Source organism: Brienomyrus brachyistius, unplaced genomic scaffold, assembly GCF_023856365.1.
Source record: "Brienomyrus brachyistius isolate T26 unplaced genomic scaffold, BBRACH_0.4 scaffold105, whole genome shotgun sequence".
Classification (NCBI taxonomy): Eukaryota; Metazoa; Chordata; class Actinopteri; order Osteoglossiformes; family Mormyridae; genus Brienomyrus; species Brienomyrus brachyistius.
The window spans coordinates 22,150-45,648 of NW_026042380.1; the positions used below are offsets into that span (position 1 = coordinate 22,150).

The 23,499-nt window shown below is 49.5% G+C and overlaps 1 protein-coding gene across 1 annotated transcript in view; it reads right to left on the bottom strand.

Moving 5' to 3' along the window:
* The window catches only part of LOC125727644 (kelch-like protein 13), a 34,698-nt gene extending 12,758 nt beyond the window's left edge, over positions 1-21,940 (bottom strand). Inside the window, 3 exon segments of the mRNA XM_049004504.1 lie at positions 1,336-1,477; positions 17,306-17,373; positions 21,891-21,940. Of these exon segments, the coding sequence (XP_048860461.1) occupies positions 1,336-1,477; positions 17,306-17,358 (195 nt within the window). The 5' untranslated portion in view covers positions 17,359-17,373; positions 21,891-21,940.
* Between the last annotated feature and the right edge of the window lie 1,559 nt (positions 21,941-23,499).

Consider the following 23,499-nt stretch of genomic DNA (forward strand, 5'->3'; position numbering starts at 1 on the left):
TCCTGCTGCCGTCACAAAAAATGGGGGGCAGGACAAAGGGGTGCGGAGGAGCGGCACCGAGGCGTCATTGGCAAATCGGAAAGGCCGACGTGCCGTCTTTCGCTCTTTAAGGGGGTAAAAAGCCGTATTGTCAGGATAAAACACACAGTTCTGAGAAGGCGGATCATCACCCAGTGCTTAGTGCTAATTACCTGCCCCCAGTGACTTGTATGACATCTTATATAGACTTAAATTAGAAACTGCTAACTGGAAGAGAGAAAGCCAAGCCAACCAGTGTGAGCAAACATCCGAAAATCACGCCTCAAATATGGCAGTTTTATAGAACGTTTTTCCAGTGAATGATGGTTATAGTAGTAACAACAGCTCCCTAATGACAGAAGTGTTGGAAATAATGTGCATGACTCGCTGCGCAGGGATTGGCTGTCTGTGGCTGGTTCGTGCCGTCTGATTGGTGACTCAAAAACTGTGCAGGTCTACAACAGATAGACACCTCCCAGATCATTGGTGCACTGTTTATTCTCTTGACATACGGCTAGCGGACACCCAACACTCCCCCTGGTCCCGGGCCGAGGCGGCGAACGGTGACGAAGGTGATCGATGGCTGGTGACAGTTATTACCATGACGGAAGCTGACCGATGGCGAAGATGTTGGGGTTGATGGAGAGAAAAGATCATCACTGTGAAGGCCATTACGGCGATGGGATGATTAAGACTGTAGAGGCCGACTACGACACGGACGATCCATGACTGATTGCGGAAGATGCCGGTGGTGACAATGACTATGATTGAGATGAAGAAGGGAGACGGTGAGGTCTGCATGTTTTGTTGGGTCCCTTAGCAAACAGGTTACACTCTTGAGACCCTCGAGGTCTCGCATATCCCCACCCCCCCCCACTCAACCATCCAGGTCTGCTCAAATTACCACACTTAGTAAATGTCGCGTTCTGCACTGGACGCGATGGAGCGGACGTCCTTGACCCAACTCCTATCTGTCTGTGGTTCTCAGACTGTTGCTCCAGTATTTCAGAGGCTAGAATTAAGGAGATCACCCTAACAGTGCCCCCTTAGGATTAGGACACCCTTCGCAAATCATTCCTTGATTCTCAATAACATTTTTTTGTGGAAAAGAGCCGGAAAGAGACAGTAATTCCTGGCATACTGAGGAGTTCAACATGCCACAGCATACAGACCACACACTAGTGTTTCAAAAGGAGGGGTCAAGTCATGTGATCTGCACTCATTTTTAGCTCACTAGGCTCTTATTTTGTACTCTTATTTTCAGACTGCCCCTGCACCCTCGCACTGACCACGCCCCCGTTCCCTCGAGTCACCCACCTGCAGGACGACAGAACTGTGGGTGTTGCTCGTGAAGAAGCGCGTGTTGCCCGATTTCGATGCCTGAAGGTGAGTGGACACGCCCATGTCACCGCCCCCGAGGGACACCTTCATGTGGGGGTCGTCGTCCTCCACTAGCGATCTACAGGACAGAAAGGGACACGACAAGGAAGCATTGGACCGGGAAGAACATCACACGCTTTGAAATTAAACACACTGTTTGCCGGGGAGGGGTAGGTGCACTGCGCAGTCCGAATATAGAACGGCACCCACTGAAACGCCACGTGCCGCGAGCGCACCCCGCTGCTGCTGATTCTCCCCAAACAGATTTTCCACAGCTTCCGACACTTAAATGATCAGGCTGAAAATAACGCCGGAGCGAAACAGACGCAACTTCGTTCGCATAGAAGGAAGCGCGACATCTCCGTCATAGCCCCTCCCCACCGAGCATGTGCTCATTTGTACGAAAAAAAAAAACAATAATGGGATACACAACACAGATCAAACACTCTCCAGGTCTTTTACAGGGGTGACAGTCACACGGTGGCAGCAGGAGAACTCAGGGAATCAGTAAAGCAGGAAACCATTCAGATCTGTGCCATAACATCAGCCTGCTGTGTGTTACCGTCTCCCACGTGAAATTTCTGGTGCTCATCAAAATTCAGAAGCCCCCCCACCCCCCCAGGGCCCAGGGCCCACAATTAAAGGGGTTTCGGGAAACCATGAGAGTTCATTGGCAACATGTTCCTGTATACTTATAGGCCTGTATGGACATACGCACCATTGACAGAACCTCACTCGTCATCTATGTGATCTAAGTTATATAAATCTAAGCCTAACCCTCCCACCTCAAAACTAACAGCACAAAACCAGTGATTCCATTCATAGAGATTCACCACAGACCCGGATACCTCACTGGAGATGCTTACCGTCCTGTTCTCACCCCGTGCGCGCCTTCCAGTAATCCACCCTCAAGATCAATTGGCCTGAACTTCAGAGCCGACCTCTACCAGCAAAAGCTTACAGACAGACAGCAACACCGGGAATCTGAATGGCTTCAGTCAGGAGAATACAGGAACGCTGATGGTGGTTAGTGGGCATGGGATAAAGCCAGGCCAATTTAAAATACTGACATGTTCTTTCGGTGTGCATGAAAACGATTCTCTGTATTGGCATCACAGCTACCTTCAAAGTCAGATGTGTTTACTTGAAGCTTGGAAGAGGGGACTTGTTTAGCTAATGGAAACAACTGAAATAGTCAAATCAGGATTAAAGTTGTAATTGTTAAGTTTTGGTGCTTATTTTAAACACCTTATTTAAACGTCTTAGCTAGAAAACATCCAAGCTAATTAACACTGGAGCTCGCTTCCTGCAGCTGCGACTGTACTTCCTGCTCTGCAATGTGCTAGAAGGTGCAAAACCTGAAACCGCAGAGGTTTAACACCACCGGGAGAGGGGGGGCATGGTTTCTAATTAAAGAGAGAGGGAATGTGAATGAAAAAGCTAAACGCAACACAACCTGCTAATTAAATCGCAGCCGAATGGTCTCAAGCGTCGCATTGAAAAGCAGCTGCGCAGCTGACTGGGAGATCAACGCTGCTGCACCTGTGCCGTCTCATTACGCGGGAACCTCCCAAATGGAAAAATACCACTTCCTGACTGCCTTACCATTCTTGCTCTCCTTGGCCAACAGCAGACATTAGCACGGTTCCCGAAGACACTGGCCAGATGTCCCATAATGCAATGCTGCTGCAGACACACGGACGCACCTTAATCAGTACGCTGCTGCATGGGCATGTGCACTGTAGCAGAATAAAAACAGCAGAGCTACAGAAGCTATGCATCGCATTCTGGCCAGTACACTCTCAATCACACCCCCGACATAACATCACAACCTCTCTACACCAGGGGTGTCAAACTCCAGTCCTGGGGGTCCGGTGTACCTTAGTTCTTTCCTTGTTCCACCACAAATGATTCAGCTCAAGAACTGTGTGGTAATTAGGACAAGGAGGTGCGGCTCAGGTTAAATGAGGGGATACCCAAAAATGCATAGGGCTCCGGCCCCCCAGGACTGGAGTTTGACACCCCTGCTCTACACATTGTTCACATTTACATTTTATTTATCCAGCACATGTTTCTATCCAAAGTGACACAGATTTTTGTCAGACGGTCCCTGGAGTTAAGGGTCTTGTTTAGGGGCCCAACGGTGACATCGCTCTGTCGACCCAGGGATTTGAACCAGCAACCGTCTGATCACGGCATCCAAATGTTTCAACCAGCAGCTTCCTAAAGGGTCCTCGGACAGGTCTGGAGGAGGAAAGCCTGACCCAGAGACGAACTGGGGGGGGGGTTAGTTACAGCCAGATTTAGTGCACAGTCCTCGTGAAAGGGCATCGGGGAGATAATGAGCACTCCAGCAAATGCTCCAGCAGCTCAGAGTCATGCAGGAGACTGCGGGACAGACCACAGCGCACTCCTCCGCTTCCTCCGAAGCTGCCAGCCAATTAAAAAGACCGTAGAACAAAATCGCTCCGTCTATCCAACACCCTCTAAAAAAAATCAATCAATTAGCCAATCAGATTTTATGTGGCATACTGCACATTTTACAACGCGCCAATTAAAAAGGTCTTTACAAGTTCTACACGGCGAGTCTGAACACAGGTTCCCTGATCGCCCTACGATCGCCTAAAGCAGACATGCGACTCCTGCGGGAAAGAGACAAAGCACTTATTTAACATGCGATTCTGCCGGAGTAAGCAGCACATGGAAGGCCTAAATGAATGCTCGAAGAATGTCACAAACGACGCAAGAGTGCCCCCCCCCCCTTTATGAGCTCCACCCAGATCCGTCTCATCACAGCACTGTGAGTGTCGGGGGAGGGGGGAGCGTTGCAGGAGCGCGCAATGCCATGCGACGGAGGAGGGGAGGCGTGCTCTCCTGCCGCCGCAGTGCGATCTGATTGGGGGGGGGGGCATGGCCCCCACAGCGCCTACGTCGCCCTCTGCTGACATACGTGGCATTTCCTAATATGCTCTGCAGGCATGAGTCGGTGGCCCTCTCCTCAGCGCAGACAGAGGGTCCTGCGCAGCCCTGCATGCGGATCGAATTTCATGAGGGCTTAAAATGAACGTGAAGCTGAATGCACGCATTTTGAGCTGCGGGGAAAAAAAAGCCACGCTGATCGGCTTTTCGCAGAGCGAACGGGAGCTGCTGATGGGAGGAGGATAGCCAGCTGGAGTCAGGGGGACTCGTCCTTGTATGCGTGTGTGTGCAGACTCAGACAGACAGACAGACAGATACGCACACACATGCACACAGACGCCCCCTGCTGGCCATTCCTGTGAAGCGCATGCAGGCCCCACCCCATGAAGCAAAGTAATAATTGAGGAGTGCAGTAACATTAAATGGCTCTGTCCCTCCCCCCCCCCCCCCCCCCCGGCACCTCGTATCCACACATGAAAGCTGGGGGGGGGGGGGGGGGGAGGCAAAAGTGCTGAGCAGCGGAAATGCAGATGGTGGTACAGGAAGCCCTGGGTCTACCAGAGGTCTAGGGTGGGGGGCAGGATGGCCATCATCAATACAATCCAAACTGCCATTGGAATCATGGGTAATTTTCCCGCCCCCCCCTCACAGCCCCCAAAGCTCAGTGACGGCATGCAGAAGGGCATGGAGGGGGGGTCCCCCACAAGACACTCAGGTGCCCCCCCAGACCATCTTGAATTGCGCACACCATTGTTTCTCAAACCAGTCCACAGGGACCCCACATACGGTCCACATTTTTGCTCCCTCCCAACACTCAGGACATTGGTTGGAGAAACACTGACGTACACAGCTCCAACACAGCTCCAACACAGGGCCGTGACACATGGCCGTGACACAGGTGCACTGTGATTTCATGCCATGCCAAACACCTGAGGTGGTAAATTTAGATTCACCTCGCGACTGACCTTTACCATTTCCTCTAATTTCATTACGTCCTGTTCCTTTCAGCCTTGCGTCTCTTAATTAAGCCTGCCCACATCTGCTGGCAGAAAGGACACTATTTTTAACCATTTCATCTTGATTAAAGGCTAATTACATTACCCAGAATCCTCGTCCATTCAGAGTGAAAAGACAGCTGAACACACATACAGCAAAAAGTGGAGAAAATCTATCTCATGTCGCGAATTACAAAGGAAATGTCTCTCCTTTCTGAAGTGGCAGTGAGTTTTAACGAGCCCACTGATAAAGGACAGAGGGGCCAAATTTAGATACGCGGGTCTGTCTTAACAGCATCTGAACCGGCCCGGCCCAGCCCGGCCCAACTGCAGCTACAAACACAGCTTTAAACACATGGCTACCCTGTATTTTACCTGCGCCACACGGCCTGGGAGTAGCGACCCGTGATGGGACAGCCCTTCCAGGATGCGGTCAGTTTAACTGCGATCTAAACGTTTAAGGCTGTGTAATGACTGCAGCTCATCGCTCCTAATTCAAGATCAGATTGGTCAGTTGCCACCTCTGAGGCCACGCCCCCCCAGCCCCACCTCCATGATCACATGACCTAGGGGACACAATAGGGTATAGAGCATGGAAACTAAAAGAAAAATGGTTGCCATGATTCCCCCCCCCCAAGTATGATAATCAACATAAAGGTACTCTGTGTTTATAATTCATTTTTTTTGAGGTTATGATTTTATGCTCGTCATCATCCCGTACACAGTCATCGGTGGTCTGTACCTCATCCCAGAGGCTGGGGCGCACCCCTGGACGGGACGCCAGTCCATCAGTGCATAGACAGGGATTGACATAGCTGTTATGCAAGTACGCGTTCACCTTTAAAAACGATGCGTGCGACGATCGATTGTTTGTAATATGGTTACAGGTTAAAATGCAAGGTATTTTCTTGTCATAGCAGCGCAAATGCACATAAAATAAGTAAGCGTTTACACTGTTACCACAATTGATTGTCGCATGTATCATTTTTATGGGTGAACGCGTACTTGCGAACCAGTTATGCGTCTCATCTCAGAACAGAGGTGGGAAACCCTTACCCAGGCATTTACGTTTTTAATAAACTAGGCCTCACCTAAAGCAGCACATTAACCTCACCAGGCCCTGTGTGGGACACCTTCACATGGCATCTCCTCAACCTCTAGAGGTGGGTAGTTCAGGTCCAGAAAGTAAAAATCCAGACCAGGATTTTGTTTCAACCAACCAGTTGAGACTGCGACTTTATACTCAACTAGCTGGTTGAAACAAAATCCTGGTCCGGATTTTTTGCGTTCTGGACTATCCACCTCTGTCGACACTTTCTATACCAGGCCGGGCTCACGGAGGCGTTCACCACCACCACCACCACCGCCCGGCTCCTCGGCAACACGGCCCCGGCCTCCCGTCCTCAGCCGGAGTTCGAGGGGGTGACGATTATAAAGTGAAATGATGTGGTTATATAATTTTAACGCCAGTTAATGTAATTATAAATATTCATACTGGCTGGCGGGCTGCGGAGAGAGAAGAGGGAGCTAGATACAGGCCGTGTGTGTTAAGAAGGCAGGATGATGAAGTTGTTTTAAGGGAAAAAAAAGAGAAGCCGTTACGCACAAGGCTTCCTTCATTAGATTAATTTAATTCATCTGCTAGAAATCTCATAAGATTCCCCTCAAATCAGCCATTTATTTACCTTTGACACTGATAAACCAAACAAAGGCGCTGCTAGACGTTTTGGGCCCCATGAAAGCACATGTATTACCCCCCCAACCAGTGGCAGCTGATTAAAAAAATTGGTGGGGCTGATGTAGCGATAGATTTCCCTTCCTAGTCCAGTATAAGCATTCAAATAAACACTCAGAAAATGACAACAATTTCACAATCATAATTTAGTTTCCTTAGTTGGCTGGTTGATATTTATTTCGGGCTTGTCGGGTCCCAGCTCCTTAACGTGGATTTCTTTTTTCCACCGTCGTCCTTCTCGCAAAAGGGTAATTCAATAACGATCTCACGGAACTTGCGGGAAGCTGCCCCTCAACTGTCGTCGTCGCCATCGTCTCTCTCTGACTGACCGACCTGAGAGCGATCCAAGACTTTCCCGCATTTTCTGTAGCGGGGGCGAAATCTCCGGCCCCCCAAAACCATTTAATTCGGCGATGCTGATAGGCGAAATCGTTATTATATTCGCCGAGCAACCGTGCACGATTGGCTGTTTCGCCGCACTTCTGGGGCGCTTGGATGAGCGGCCAAGAAAAGAAATGATTGGTGGAAATGTGTCGGTGGAAATTCACTGGTGAATGAGAGTCAGTTGGTGGAGATGTTGTTTAAATAATTTAGATTGCATGTAGGCACATACTATTAAGTATGATAAAAAAATATATATATATTTTTTTTTATTTTTATATATTTTATATTCCCCCCCACATCTGGGAGGGCGGCGCCCAATCCTCCCCTATGGGCCAGCCGCCACTGCCCCCAACCCAGACCAATACAATTATGCTTCAAATTTTTTGGGGGCCCTGTCATTTAGGTGCTTTTGGAATTGTTCCACCGTCCCCCCTCTTACAGCGCCCCCCAGAGTCAAAAAGAGGTACATAACTGTTGTTGTAGGTAAATAGCTCCTAGAGGGATCAGGGACCCACAAGCCCCTTCCTCTTACCTAAAGCCCCTCCCGCCGTCTCCAAGGGCCGTCCAATGGCGGCGGAAGAGTCTCGCACCCACCAGGGGATTAAAGGGGAAACGCCTGCATCCCCCACGTGACGAGAGGCATCAGTCGCGCTGGCTCCAACGCGCCTTTAGCCATCAGCGGGCGGACTCCACTCAGACCCCCACCGACAACCTGAACGGATTTTTCTGACAGTTCTCGCTAAATGGAAAATAAATGAGGAACGCGGCTTATCGAAGCACCAACAGCGCGGGTTCGAAAGGGAAACAGCACAGGGGATACTCGGCCCAGCGCCTCAAGGACACCGAGGAAGGACACGACCTTAAAATGATTCATTTACTCCATGGCCTTCGCTGCCAGAAGAGGCGCGTGGATATTTTGCCGGTTTGAGTTTCATTCTGATGAGGTCCATCATATCATGTTTTGTAATGTGACTGTTAACGTGCTAGAACCAGGACTGCGCCATCCACTCGCGAACATGAAGGACACGAACGCCAAGCGGCGACATCTCCCGTCTCCTTCACAGCTCATTCGCTGATAGAAACGCGCTTCAGAAAAAGGTCACATTCAGCCTTCCAATCACATGATCTTTTATTATCATTACTATTATTATTTTCGCTACCTCAGCCACTGAAGGATTCTGGGTGCATCGCTGTGTGCTCCAAACCGCGACACACCCAGGCGTCTCTGAAAAGGAGGGCGTCGCAGACAATGCATCCGTCTACACAGGTTAACATCACAGGAGAAAAAGCTGATGGGGACGGGGGGGGGTTGTGCTGAAATAACAGCACATCCTGACCCCCCCCCTTACTTCCATTCCTCTGTGACCTTCAACTGCCTTGCTGGAGGCCTGGTCTAGCTTGTTATACTTAAGTGAAACAGAACATTGATTCTGCTCATTGCTATTAGATGAAATGTGGTCATCTGGGGTAATCTGGGGGGGGCAGCAAAGATGGTAACATTCAAAATAACAATGATAAAAACGTGATACCAACCTTCCTCTTCCCGCTCGGCCAATTTAAGTTTTCCAGCGGACGGTTAACAGACAAGCTATTTAGGTAATGGGTTATACCCCAGTAACCTTCCTTCAGGAATTCACCCTCACTCCTTCATGAATGTTTAACCCAAACCAGTTTAAAATTTTCTCCTACCATGCAATATAATATAAAAGGCTCAAGGTTTCATCAGCACGACCGTTTTGGCATGAGTGAACAACATTAACGCATCTAGAAGCCTCTCACCATCCCTCTGATCCAGCTAACAATCCAGACCATAATGTCCTAACTAACGCTCCTCTCAACATTCTCCCCATAGTAACCTGGGCGCCATCTCCTTCCTCCAGCATCTCCCCTGACACCGAGAGACACTAAAGCCCATAGATAGATAGAGCAGATACTGATTAACAGAATAGGACAATTTTAACCCATGATTAATTGAAGGGCTCTGCACATTGTTATTAATTATGTAAAAATGTTCCCGGATGCTTTAGTTCCCAGCAAAAATTTGGACCTCGACCAAAGGCACGTTGAGACGCTGTTGCCACCCTCTCGGGTGGTGATCCCGCCCAAAATCGGTGCCATCACTCCAAGCAGGCGCCGTGCGGAGCGCAAAGTGACTGGCCGGTGGACACGCCGTCGACGAGGAGGGTGGGAGACGACGATCTGGCGATGTCTAAAGTTCCCGACATCATTGGGAGTGTCTGCTTTGCTTTCCCGGCCGCCCATGGCCTTCTGGAGGACGACGCGTCCGTGCCACTGCTATATTTAGACAGGCTGCCTGCTGCATCGTGGAAACTGGCCCGCCTGATACCTGTCCATAACCTCAGCTGTGATTCTTATGCGTAATCTGTGCCCCCGAGGGCGCGGTGGGGGGTGGTCAGGAGGGATAAGATTTGAAGGAAGGAAACCAACAAGCTCCACGGGCTTCTGGATAGACTGTGATTATCCTCCACTCAATAGCAGAGGGAACAAACACAACCGACCTGTAATTTGAGGGTTAGGGAGCATGACAGTGGCTGGGGGGTATAAACAGCAGAGGGGCACTTCTGGCTTTTGCCCCGCCAGGAAAGGGCTATTTAAGATACACTTACGGTCTGCACCGAAACATAGCGTGCAAGAAAACTCGTGAAATTTAAATAACAAACTGCATTTACTTAATAACAAACTACAAGCGGGTAATTTCTCGCAGCTGCTCAGAGGGTGACCAAGGAGGACACAACATGCGGCAGATAAATGCGACTGATGCGGGGGCGCGGCACTCAATTGCAGCCGCCACCCCCCCAACGACTGGGGGCATCGGCTGACCCTGGTGGGAACGCGAACATGCTGGCGAGTCCGGAGCCCCCCAAATGGGGCCCCGTGGCACAGGGCAATTAACGAACTGCAAAAACAAATACACTAACATTGCCACAAATTAAAACGCGGGGGTGAAATAGAGGAGCACGGATTGTCGGCGGGGGATGTGTGACATACTGAGCCCACCCCCGTGTGCGTTAACCTCACAGATACAGCTTCTGATCCCCCCCCCCTGACAAAACACTCACATGCTGGAGTTAAAAAAAGAAACACACAGAAACAGACGAGGTGGCTTGAAAATCAGGGCACAGCAGCATCACACACCAAGAGAAAAGGGAAAAAAAATAATCAATAAATACAGGAGGCAGCTGCCCCCCCCCCCCCCCCCCTTTCCCGATTCCCATCCTGAAACCTGCAGCCACAGCTGGGTGGAGAGCTGGGGACGGGATCGTCGGGGGGGTGTTGGAGGGGAGCGCGGAAGGACACGGATTCAGGCATCGGGAGATCGGGAGCCACGGGGTTGGCGGTGTGGACGGCAGGCGGGACGGACCATATGATACACACACACACACACAGCTTCCCGCACGGGGGGGGACACAGAGTGGCATTAAACGTGCACGCGGACCTCGACGACCCAGCCCCCGCCACTCACATGTACGCCGGCGACAGCGGTGACGAGCGGGACGCCTTAAGCCCCGGCACGGGGAATTTCCAGCCCACGGGGGAGCCGCTCTTCCATTTCAGCGGCATGTTGTCGCGGCGCGGCGGCTGCACTGGGCGGCGGTTTAGCGCGTTTCCATAGCAGGCTGCCGCGCCGGGCTCCCATCCCACAGGGCCGTGGGGCGGGCGTCGGGGCGGGGGGGGCAGGCGTGCGGCTGGCTCAGGCGTGGCTGCTGGGCATTCCCTCCGCGAGAAAAATCCTCTGAGCCTGTTCTCCCCCCTCCAGTGTGAAGACTGCTCTCTTGTCCCTCCTCTCTCTCTCTCTCTCTCCCCCCCTCTGTCTCTCTCTCCCCATCTCTCTCTCTCTCTCTCTCTGCCTCCCCCCCTCTGTCTCTCTCTCTCTGCCTCTCCCCATCTCTCTCTCTCTCTCTCTCTCTCTCTCTCCAACAGCCTCAACAATAGTTCCACCTTGTCTGAAGAGTGCTGACTGCAGTACTGTACGCGGGATGGGGGGGATGTGGGGGGGGTTAGAATGGGTGGAGCTCGGCGGAGGTGCACAGCAGCACAATGCAGCTTTGTGTACGACACCTGGACGGCCACACCGGGGGGGGGGGGGGTAATCTTATTTATAACTATAAACGGACTCCTTCCCGTATCTCGATCACGGGGCGCGTGGTGAACGACAGCTGAAGATCAAAGTCGATATCAAGAGGAGAGAAAGCGACAGCGTCTCAGCTAACTCCCCCCCCCTCACCCCTCCCCGTCCGCTCCCCCGTGCCCCCCCCCCCCCCCCCCCCACGCGGCTCCACGCAGACACACCTCTCTGGGGCACCCGTCCCGTCCTTGGCCCAGTCTTCATCAGAGCTGCAGCAGTAAAACAAGGAGATCAAACCCAGCATCGCCCGTGACTTTCGAAGTGACTGGGGGGGGTTCAGCTGGGATCTGCACCTGCTTGGTTGCTTCCCCCCACCCCCCCCAGCCCCCCAAGCCGGTCCTGCACTGGTGAGCGGAGGTGCACGCTGATCAGGACGCATCCCCACTCCGCCTCCCTCTGCCGGGACGTCTGCGCTCCATCAGCTTTAAACGGCGGGCTCGCCTCCCCCCCCCAAACTCTCCCCTGGCTGACCCGCGGGAGGTCCAGCCCAACATTGTGGCTTTTCTAATATGAGCTGCCCACCTCCCTTTCTCCACCTTCCCTCCTCGAGATGAGTAGGAGGTGGTAGCCTTTGGGATCACAGGAACTGGTGGTGTCCCGAACGCCCCCACCCCGCCGCCCCGCCCTCCTCGCTAACCGCTAAAGAACATCATGGGAAGCAGTGGACTCTCCCCACTCCCTCCTTGTCCCCCCCCTCTCTCCCTCTTTTTTCTGTGACACAGTAAAACTACATGGAGCAGAATCAGCTAATACCCCGTCATCAGGGGCGGTGTGGGGGGGGGGTGGGGGAGGTGGTAAAAGAAAAAATATTTTCTATCCTAAGCTGGGCCTCATAGATCACGCCAACAGTGCTGCACTGACTAGGGGCGATTCCGGGGGGGGGGGATCATTTGGTGAGTGACATGTGAGAAGGCCAATCAGCCTTCAGATGGGATCAGTGCCCCTGTGGCTCCGCCCCTGGACACGCCCCTGGCTCTGACCCATTTGGGTTACTTAAACAAAGGCCTGTTCACCAACGGGCCCTGAACCCGCTGCCCCGTAGACTGACGTACGCTCTGCCCCTCCTCGGCAGCTAGATCATGTGACCGCGGGCTCAAGTGATGCAAAGGAATAATACGACATATCATCTGAGCCTCACTTCCCTGTCATTAAACGCCCAGACCGAGACCACGGGTGCCCCACCCTGTGCTACGACTCACAGACACTCCTGCGAGCTGGGGAGTCGCCCCCCCCCCCAACTCGCTGCGGGCAGATTAAAGGTCATTTTAAATGCGTAGCCCTGCTTAACTCCATGAGAAAGGCCCCGGGGCCTCATCGCGCAGCAGAAATTACCTTCCCGCCGATCAATATCACTCTTATCAGTATGCCGAGTAGCCGCCATGCCATCTATCACTTCCTTGAAAAAAAAATAAAAATACAAAATATGTTATCCCAGCCAGAAAAAAGCCCATCATTCATCAATGGGGGAAGGTCGGACCATCACCGAAACGCCCCCCCCCCCCCCCCGTCACCTGTCCACGGTTGGTCCCTTAAAGACGCGGCACCTGGCCTGTCCCTGCAGCCTGCCAAAATATGAAAACGAAGCCGAATAAAAACATCACCAGGGAAGACGGAGACAAACGCTAACAAAAGCAGAAAATAACACAAACAAGTCGGCTAAACGTTTATTACCTTTCGGCGTGTTCAAGGAAATAACTGTAGGGCATCATTTTTATGAAGCGTTTGTTTTAATTTGCGGGGGAGAAAAAAATAAAAGTTATAATCTGTGTGGAACATATTGTCTCGTCCCCTAGGAATAGGACAGGATTCCCCGGTTTTGCACATTACAAGGACTGGGGGGGAAGGAGCTACGGCGTGACACAGGGAAAGTTCGTCATCATGCGGGAATGTCACTGTCCCCGCGGCCTCCTCACCTACTAGCCATCTATACCGAAATCCGTCCTGATTGTCCAGAGCTCATCGCAGAACCACCCAGGCGCATGTAGAACAAGCCAGGTCCTGGGGGGTCCTCCCTGTTGCTTAGAACCATCGTTCAAATTTCATTTTTGGTATAAGAAAAGGAAACACACTGCCAGAAAAAACAGAAGCAGTTTGTACCTTTGCTTGTCACTGGTGCTGTACCCTCAAGGGTCTGCCAGTTGTACCCTTAGCTGTAGGTAATTGTACCTTTTAAGGTACAGAAATGGGACTCTGAGGAAAGTTACCAAAGTACGAACAACACTGATGTTCCTCAGAGTCCATTTCTATACCTTAAAAGGTACATTTACAGCCATAGTGACAAGCAAAGGTACAATCTGGTTTTCTGACTGTGCGGATCATTAACGAGCCTGGTGATTGTGGTCAGGACTGGCAGGGCTTGTTAATTAGGACATGTTCTCAGCCTCTGCTTCAACTCCAAGACAGACAATGAAGGGGGTCTACCGTTCGTCACACGCACAGCCTGCCTGCCCATGAATGCTAAGCGCGGCCGAGGGAGGGGGGCTCGACATGAAACATACCACCAGAAATTTCTATTTCTGCCTAAGAGCTACAGACCAATGTAGATAACTGACTGGACCAAACGTCACGGGCCTACTTGGCCACATGAGCGATATGCACCACCTGCTGGCCATTTAAGGAGCTGCAGGCACGGCCAGTGCTGCAGAGGTGTGTACTGGATACGCATTTTGGGCAGGTCTTTATTCCAACAGCTGTTCTTCGCTGGCTAATTAAACCGTTAATTAAACCACTTTCACCCTCTTTGGCACCAAGCTGGCATAAGCAGATCAATCGAAACTGGGTTAGATTTTAAAATATATATATATGTGAAAATTCAAGCCCACTTCAAAGGGAATCAAGACCCCAAAAAGACCCCAAAGGTAAGCTTTTGATATGCAGCACTGACACCACAGCCGGACACTTCACAGACGGATCTGTCGCGGCTCTGGAAACTTCGCAGATGTAGCTGGCTTTGCATTTTTTTTACACGCCGGTGTTGTTTCCTCTCAGCTTGTGTGCTTGTCGCTTTGATGGAGGATTTATGACGATGCATTCCGTTTATTCCGATTCCGCTCCCCGGAGCGATTTATCAACAGCCTTCTGGAGGACAAGAAGAGAATCAATACGGAAGTTTTAACCATTTTATTTTTACATTTTCTTTGTCACTCCGGCGAGAATGGCAACCATTCCGCGATCGAAATCTGTCACGGGAGACAAGTTTGCACCTCGATGCCGCCGAGTCCTGGTCCGAAAGCGGCGGGATGGTCCCTTTCTGAGCGCGTGGGACCGAGGGACACGTTCAACTAGAGTTTAAGCTGCGTTTCCAAACATACCGATTAAAAAAGTACGATTTGGACCAGGCCAGGATAATCCGGGACTAATCTGCAGGCTGATGCTTTGAAAAGCCTTCGACGGGCCTAATCTGAGGGCTCAGCAGACGTGGAAAATCTCACACTTAAGCAGGAAGGTGGCAGAATCGCTGTACGATGAAAGCCGCCCCCCCCCTCCCGAATGGAGGAGGCCGGAGTACCATCATCGCTCGGAGTCACGGATACTTAATCTGTCGCCCTCCAGCCTGCCGGCGAGTCGGTACCCGTAGTGCAGCAGTGTCACGGATGTTCGAAGGTCCCCTGAGAAATGTAACGAGTCACATGGGCTGGCCGGATGTGAGAGGAGACTTCCTGCATCAGAGGCGCTGTTTCAGTTCATCTATATGCTGTGGAAAAGGGGGGCGTGTCCAGGGGCAGGGCCACAGGTGCACTGATCCCATCTGAAAGCTGATTGGCCCCCGGGGTGCCCCCTCTCTGTCACTCACCAATTCAAAATATATCATTGGCTGACGATGAAGTTAGTCTCATTGTGTCAATTATTGTCCCTCTTATACACCCTACCTTAAAAAAATCCATCCATCCACTTATCCCAGCCAGGTGATATCAGTCCATTGTAGAACCCATACAGGCACATACATTATTTCACCACATGAACATGCACACATACATAACGCGTCTGCGTTTGTCCACCAATATCAGCCAGCCTCCATCCGGTCACACGGCAAGCAGACCCCGACACTTAGTGCCCCGTCGCATTTTAAAGCTGCAGCTCAGCTCCTGTCGTCTAGCAACCTGGGTCGGAGTCGCCGTCCATCAAGTCAAAGAGGCGGCGGCGGTGGGGCGGGCTGCCACAGAACTGAACAACCAAGTTTACACCCTCCCCGTATAAACCACCTGTAAAGAAGGCGGCAAAAAGTGCCAAAAGATGACACTGCCCCCGACACCCTTTTCCCTAGTGTGACGCACAAGACTGCAGATCACCAGAGCCTCTACCTAGCTGAGGGCTCGACTTAAACACAGCGTGACCTTCGGAGTCGCGAACCAGCCACCTTCTGCTGCCAGCGGAAGCAGGCCAGACCGCGGAAGCCAGCAAAGTAAAACTGTGAAAACGCTTTTAACGATAAATACAGGAATAACTGAAAAACAAAGTTGTCCCATCCAGGGTGTATCCCCGCCTAGTGCTGCCCGGGATATGCTCCAGGCCCCCCCCCCCTCGGCACCCTGATCTGGATAAGCATTTGGACGATGGATGGATGGACGGATGAACAAAGACCTGGCGCCCAGAAGGGACAGAAAAGACCAGCACAGACTTTATCCAAATTGTAAGTCAGCTCTCGAATCCTCCAGTTACCACGAGCAGCAAGAAGGCAACAGCCCCTTTTCACCAGGTGCCAGAAAACTCCCCGTGTCTAATCGGCTCCGCCGGTGTCTGGAAAAACCTTTCAGGGCAGCGGGGAAAGGCAGCGTTCCACGGCCAGACCTCAGCGCCAATCATCAGCGCCCTGCCTGATGCGGAATTAATCCCAGGGTGTGGCAGAGAGGCTGAAACAGCAACTGGAAGCAGGAGAGAACACGTCCACCGTGCAAAGCTGGGTGAAAGTTAATCTGCTTGTGGGTGACAAGGAGAAGCATCGGAGATGGATTCAGAACGGAGGACTTACGACACACCGTCTGAAATAAACATCGGACGTGCGCACACAAGCGCACACTCACACCGTCCCTCAAGCCATGCCACTGCACTGCACAGAGACATTTCAAGCTCAGAGCCGTTCATAAATATGTCCGCACTTGTTAACCGAAGCTGTGAATGTTCACTTCTCCGAGTCACGAGCGCAAGTCACGTGACACTATTTTAAGTGCAGGGACTGTCACTGACAACCGAAACTAATCTTTTATGAGGATGAATAATTGTTCACAAGAAAAACGACATTACAGATGAGTACAAATGACTGGAAGAGACAATTAGCTCATATTAACAGCTCTTTGGGGTGCTGGGGGTGTACTTAACCACACTTGTGTTCTGATGCACCTGTTTGACGTCATCTTCCATCGCCAGAGACCAGTTCCAATACTCAAGAACAGAAGTACGGAGGACGATAAAAATCCCTGGATGTTGGTCTTGCCCCGCCTCAAATATCAAGGGTACATCAGCTGCATCCTCGCCAAACGAGACCAATCCCATGATTCATTGCACCCCAAGTTCATTCTTGGGAGGTAAGTTCGAAAGACCGGTCTTGCCAAGTATGATCTCCGCGTTCTTTGTATTGAGAAATGCCCTGGCATAGCAAAGCTAATCACGGGCAAGTAGGCAGGCATGTTTATCATCACTTGCTGTTAGGAGGTAAGTCGTCCACGCCAATCATTTACGGAAAAGTCCGGGCAGGTGCAGGGCACCCGGCGGACGCACGTGGCTTGGTACCTCTCCCGCAGCCCGCTGGTCAGCGCCTCCCCTCTGCGTGCTGGGTGCTCCATCCCCTTGCCGCTTCCCTGAAAAAACACCAGGTGGCGACACTCCTTATGCAATGAAACTGTGCACATATCACCTTCGCTTCTAATGACGAAAACCCATGCGTTTTAAAAACTGCGCGCCATCCGTAAGCACGTGCCTTTTGCTAATGTAAAAGCACCGGAAACACATTCATTACTTTCCCTTATAATAATCATGTGAAGCCCATTACCATATTTCAGATATTTGACAAATGACTCTACCCCAGAATTAACGAGCTTCTTTCCATACCTGACTCGCGTCACAAGATCTAAGCAACTGTCACGTTTCAAAGGGAGAGGAAAACCTCTTTTTTTTTTTTTAAATTTACATTTTTTATTCAGTAGTCACTTTTATCCGTACATTATTTGAGAAGGCAGGGTCAGACGGTCCCTAAATTTACACTTCAACAGGCGGGTCAGCAGATCTAGGGGCCGTACAACAATACGACCTTGAATGGAAAATGGAAAACCACGAAACGGAGACGAATGGCATTCGTACGATAATAAAAATGTTCTGCGGTCCATGGCCCCCGCCACCCTCACAGGATTTACACATCTAAAAGTTTCCTTCTTTTTAATTATCAGCCACCCCCTTCCATGTGGTACCATATGGCGCTCGGTACTTGTCTCGGACCGTGCTGGGCAGCGCCGGCCATCTGTCCGGCCCGAAATTCGCCGCCGGGGTCTGCGGTGATTAGAGCGGGAATCAGTTGGGCAGATAATTGAGGCCCAGTCTGGCGAGCAAAAGTTCACGTCCTGGTCCGATGCTGTGGGGATTGTTTTTCTGGCTGTGAATCAAAGACGAGGCAGGAAAAAACATGTCTCTGAGCGGGAGTCTGCAGAACCGCTTTGGAGAGCGCCCCCTTCAGACACCCAAAGGGAGCAGCAGCTTCGACTCTCGTATGTTTGCTGCTCAGCAGACAAATTTATCTGATTTCTGACATCACCCATTTACTCTCAAAATGGCAAACTGTGTAGGTGGTCGGAAGGTTGTCGGTTCGAATCCCATCCTCAACAGAAGGGTCACATGTGCGTCTGGCCCTTGATCAAGGTTCTTGAGGCCCCTAAAATGCCTCAGGAGTGAGAGATAAATGGCTGATTCTTACATTTGGACCACAAGCTTTGCACTCGGCTGTATCAATCTGTGTCTATGTCACAAAGGAGAGAAGACGAGATGTGTGAAAACTAAAGAATGCCAATATACTTGCACAAACTGCAAATACAGCCTAATTTCAGTAAGCCAGGATCTTCCAGGTTTAATGCCAAAAGTTAGCATCCCGTATAAAGGGTGGTTAAAGAGTGGAACCTCAACCAGGTACTGGAGGAAAGGTGAAAACAAAATGCATGACTTCAGAATTCGAATCGCCTCTTAATTAATTCCGAGCATGACCACATCTCGGCTTACAATGACATCGGCAGAATCTCGATAATGTCAAGAAACAGACCCAAGCATCCTGGCCGCCCGAATCCATATCAGGGTTTGTGGCACCGCCCACCCCAACCTGCCGCGGAGTAACTGAAGTTACCGTGACGACAGACAATAACATCGACGGTATCCACGCCGGTGCCAGTGCTGTACCGCAACAACAGCAGCGCGAACATGCCCATTCTGAGCAAATTTCCATGTGAAAGCAGACTGACTGTTCCCAGGCCTGAAAGCCAAATTGTTCAGCGGAGATATCAGACCGTTGAAATGGGCACAAAGTATAAGTCCATTGTGAATGAAAGCATGTTTGGCAATTAGGTAATTGGCTCACAGCAACTTTCTACATAAATCAGCATGTATGAAATTAATAAATGAATATTGTCCGTTACTGTAACTAAACTATTTCTGCAATCTATAATAACAATAATAATGATAATAAAAGGGGTTTAAGGCTTTGCTCAAAGGCCCAACAGTGATACAACTATGCTGCCGAGGTCAGGATTCGAACCAACAACCTTCCGATTCTGAGCCTCACACAGGCCACCAGCTTGGTGTTTACCTGGCCTTTGCCATTCTCTGGTAGGGTAGGGTGAAAATACATTTCGGCAAATCACCGACACAAGATTTCTCTCCGAGTAGCTCATCCCCTCCACTAATGGTTACCGGTTTGAGTAAAAAAACAAAAAAACGACACATCCACTCATTTGACTCTAACTGGTCAAAGAATGATTTCACCTATATTCCATCACTGTTTTCCCTCAGCTGAGTCAGGTCAGTCTCAGTCTTTGCTTAAGCACATGTGTGAATGGCACGCAGACTATTTCCCTGTATTTCCCATGGTCACCGTGACCTCAAACAGACACTCTGACTTCCCGACTTAGCGTTATGCAATACTTTGGAATTCCACACCACAGCACCTTTGCATCACGCCCTCCTCTCTCCTCCACAAATCTTTTCACGAGTAGGGCAGACGATGTGCTCAACATAGCAATGTCGGCATTTTCCAATATCCTTGCATAAGCGCCCCTAAATATTTCATCAGCTCATGTCCCTCAAAGTTAGTAAATCCATCAACGACAATTAACCTTAAGATATACACATATTTCCACTGCGCAATACTATTTATTTCTGAACCGGTATGATGGCATTATGTACAATAATGTCCATGACATTCCTTGCACTATGTATTGCTGTCGATTATTAACTGTTATTCTCTATTATTATCTAAATGTGCTGTGTTACTGTATACAGTTTTTTATTGGATGCAATGTGTACTTGGTTATCGTAAACTTGCAGTTTCCTTCAGGATGTATCTACATATCTAATTTACATTTTTTCACATTAATCTGATACTTTTGTCCAAAGGGACTTTCAGTAGAGGAAAGTGTTAATAATTCATGTGCGCTCCCTGGGATTGGAACCCACAACCCTCATGTTGTTACTGGAATGCACTACTTGTTGAGCAGCAGGAGCTGCATTGTCACAGTTACATCACGAGTTCATTAATGGATAACAGAGTTACATCACTTTCCTTCCTTCCATGGTGCTCGTTAAGATGCTCGTACAGTCCTCCACAGTTACACCTGGCTGCTATGAACCCATAGCGGGATGGCGGAGTAGTTGAACTGTAGTGCAAAAAGGGAACGTAACAAGGTTCCCAAGCATTAATAAGAATAAGAAGATTACAGCTTCAGTAGTAAGAGGATGACTTAATTGAGAGTAATCACTTTGAGGTCAGTGCTATCTGTATCCGGAACATGACCCCTACCAATGGGAACATTAATGAACTGCATCCTGATAAGGAAGGACAGCCAATCAATCAGAACAAATTAAAAAGAACAACAAACTTGTTTGCATCTTTATTATGATCCATTCTCCCCTACAGTTTAATAATCCCTGGCTGTACCATCCAGGCAGCAGCATGGTGATATTCCATTGGGAGTGTCTGGTGTGATCCCGTCCAATCAAGAACGCTCCCCACTGACAGCACCAGCCAATCGGCTGCGATTTCACACAGAGAAGGGCACTGATAATGCCACAGCCATAGTACTTATTGCTTAGGGTTCAGTCAACCTCTCTGAGTGCAATGAAACCACACTCTCCCCCCCCCCCCCTCCCCAAAGTGTAACTTTACACACTACGCACCAGAATCACAATCTCCCAGTCATATAAGACAATAGACTAAATGCTCAGTCCCTTACCCTGAACATTACCCCCATGAATAATTGTCTAGGAGTTAACCGTGGCTTCGTGTCGTAAACAGCAATACGCTACACTAACATCAAAACGTCCCATTCTGGAATTGATAGTCACTACTGCTGTCCCTCCCTGTACTATAACATACAGGAATAAAATGTAAAAAAAAAAAAAAAAAGGAAAATGCTTGTCATCGTATATAATAATTTTAAGACAGTTCTCGTAAAACAAAGGGTAAAGATGAAAAAGAGTTGACATTGCATGAACGGAATAAAAAAGGTTCAAAGTGGAAATCCGTTATTGCAACTCAGTTACAAACTAAACTTTACCAAACAGACGCGTAAATAAGAGTGCAAGCTTAAATGCTATGCATACAGCGTAACTGTGCAGTCGCATTTCCTTTTAGAGTTATTTTCTGTTTTATTATTTATTGCTATAAATTTTTAAACAGATGCCAAGCTTTTCATTCAAACTATTCATATGCAAATGAGTGTCAAATCTGTGTCTTCAGCCATAGCAACAAGACGCCAGGTTTGCCTGAATAAGTAAGACCTGCGATAAATTAGTTTGCTGCTGTTTTGGGGACTTCTCGAAGTTGGAGCTGCGGGCTAGGACACTGCGACTACGTGCTTTTTTAGAGCAAACATTTCAAATAATATACCAAAAATACAAGCAGCACGAGACAACGTTAAACAATAACAGCAGAAGAAGCGAAACGCAGCATGTGTCAAATTGCATCAACTTCACCAAAAGCAAAACATCACAAACTATATAGCTAGTTCTATTCATCTGCTCGGCAATCATCTCCGTAATGTCTGATGTGCTCCGTTTCATGATTCAAAACGGATATTTTGTTTTTAAGCAAAATATTATTTTTAATATTTAATACGCCTACCTGCAACGAACCAAGTTGCTCGCTCCCTTGTTTTCCCCCTGCAGTCTTAAAACCGCTCCGCTCCAGCCGACGAAGCAGAACCCGCCCCCTTAATTTCATTGGCTAAATGGAAAAGACTATAAAGCTACAGGACAGGTGATTGGTGGAATGCGATGCCAATCGCACGAAGCCAACTTCCGCCGCACACACAAGACATTTACTAAGCAACTGTCCCGATGCTTTTCAGACGTCTGGGGGAGTGGATCACAATCAAGTCAACAACTTTAGAAAAAAGCGCCCAAAGGTGGAAAACACCTAGAAACACTATAGTGACTTTTTATATTTCCTGAAATTAGTTTGATTTCAGTCTTCCTTTAATTCATCCATTTTTTATTTTGTAATAATAATACAATGACGATAATACACTATATTGACAAAAGTATTGGGACACCTGGCCATTGCACCTACAGGAACTTTTATGACGTCCCATTCTAAATCCATGGGCATCAATATGGAGTTGCTCCTATAACAGCTGCTGCTCTTCTGGGAAGGCTTTCCACAACAGTTTGGAGTGTGTCTGTGGGAATTTCTGCCCATTCATCCAGAAGAGCATTTGTGAGGTCAGGCACAGACGTTGCACACGAAGGCCTGGCTCACAATCTCCGTTCTAGCTCCCGAACGTGTTCGATGGGGTTGAGGTCAGGGCTCTGTGCAGGCCAGTCAAGTTCTTTCACACCAGACTCACCCAACCTTGTCTTTATTGACCTTGTTTTGTGCACTGGGGCACAGTCATGCTGGAACAGTAAAGGACCTTCCTTCCCCAAACTGTCCCCACAAATGTGGAAGCATTAATTGTCCAAAATGGTTTGTTATGCTGAAGCATTAAGAGTTCCCTTCACTGCAACTGCGGGTCTTAGTACAACCCAACTCAGAGGTGTTGGTGGTCTAGTGGTTAGGATACTTGCCTCTGAACCCAAAGCTCACAGATTTGAGTCCAACCACTGAGTTCAGGGACTGTCCCCTAACCCCAACTTTCCCCGGGGGGACAGTCCCTGAATTCAGAAAAATGTAATGGAAAATGGCTCTGGATAGGAGCATCTGCTAAATGCTGTAAACTATCCCTTTACAGTTGGCACAATGCGGTCAGACAGGTAACATTCTTCTGATATCCACCAAATGCAGACTTGTCTATCAGAAGCGTCAATCCACAGAACACATTTCCAGTGGAAGCATGCTTTACACCACCCTGTCCGACGCTTGGTGATGTGAAGCTTGCATGGAGGTCCTCGGCCCTGAAAACCCATTCCACAAAGCTGCCAGTGCACAGTTTTTGTGTTGGGGTGAACGCCAGAGGAAGTTTGGAACTGTGCAATTATTGAGTCAACGGAGCACTAGCGAGTTTTACACACTATGCGCCTCAGCACTCAGTGACCCCACTCTGTTACTTTACTTTACACTTTGTGGCTGAGTTTCTGTTCCTGAACACTTCCACTTTGCAATAATACTGTGTTGACCATGGAAAATCTAGAAGGGAAGACATTTCTCAAGCTGAATTATTGCAAAGGTAGCATCCTATGACAATATCATGCATGAAATCCCTGAGCTCTTCAGAACGACCCATTCTTTCACA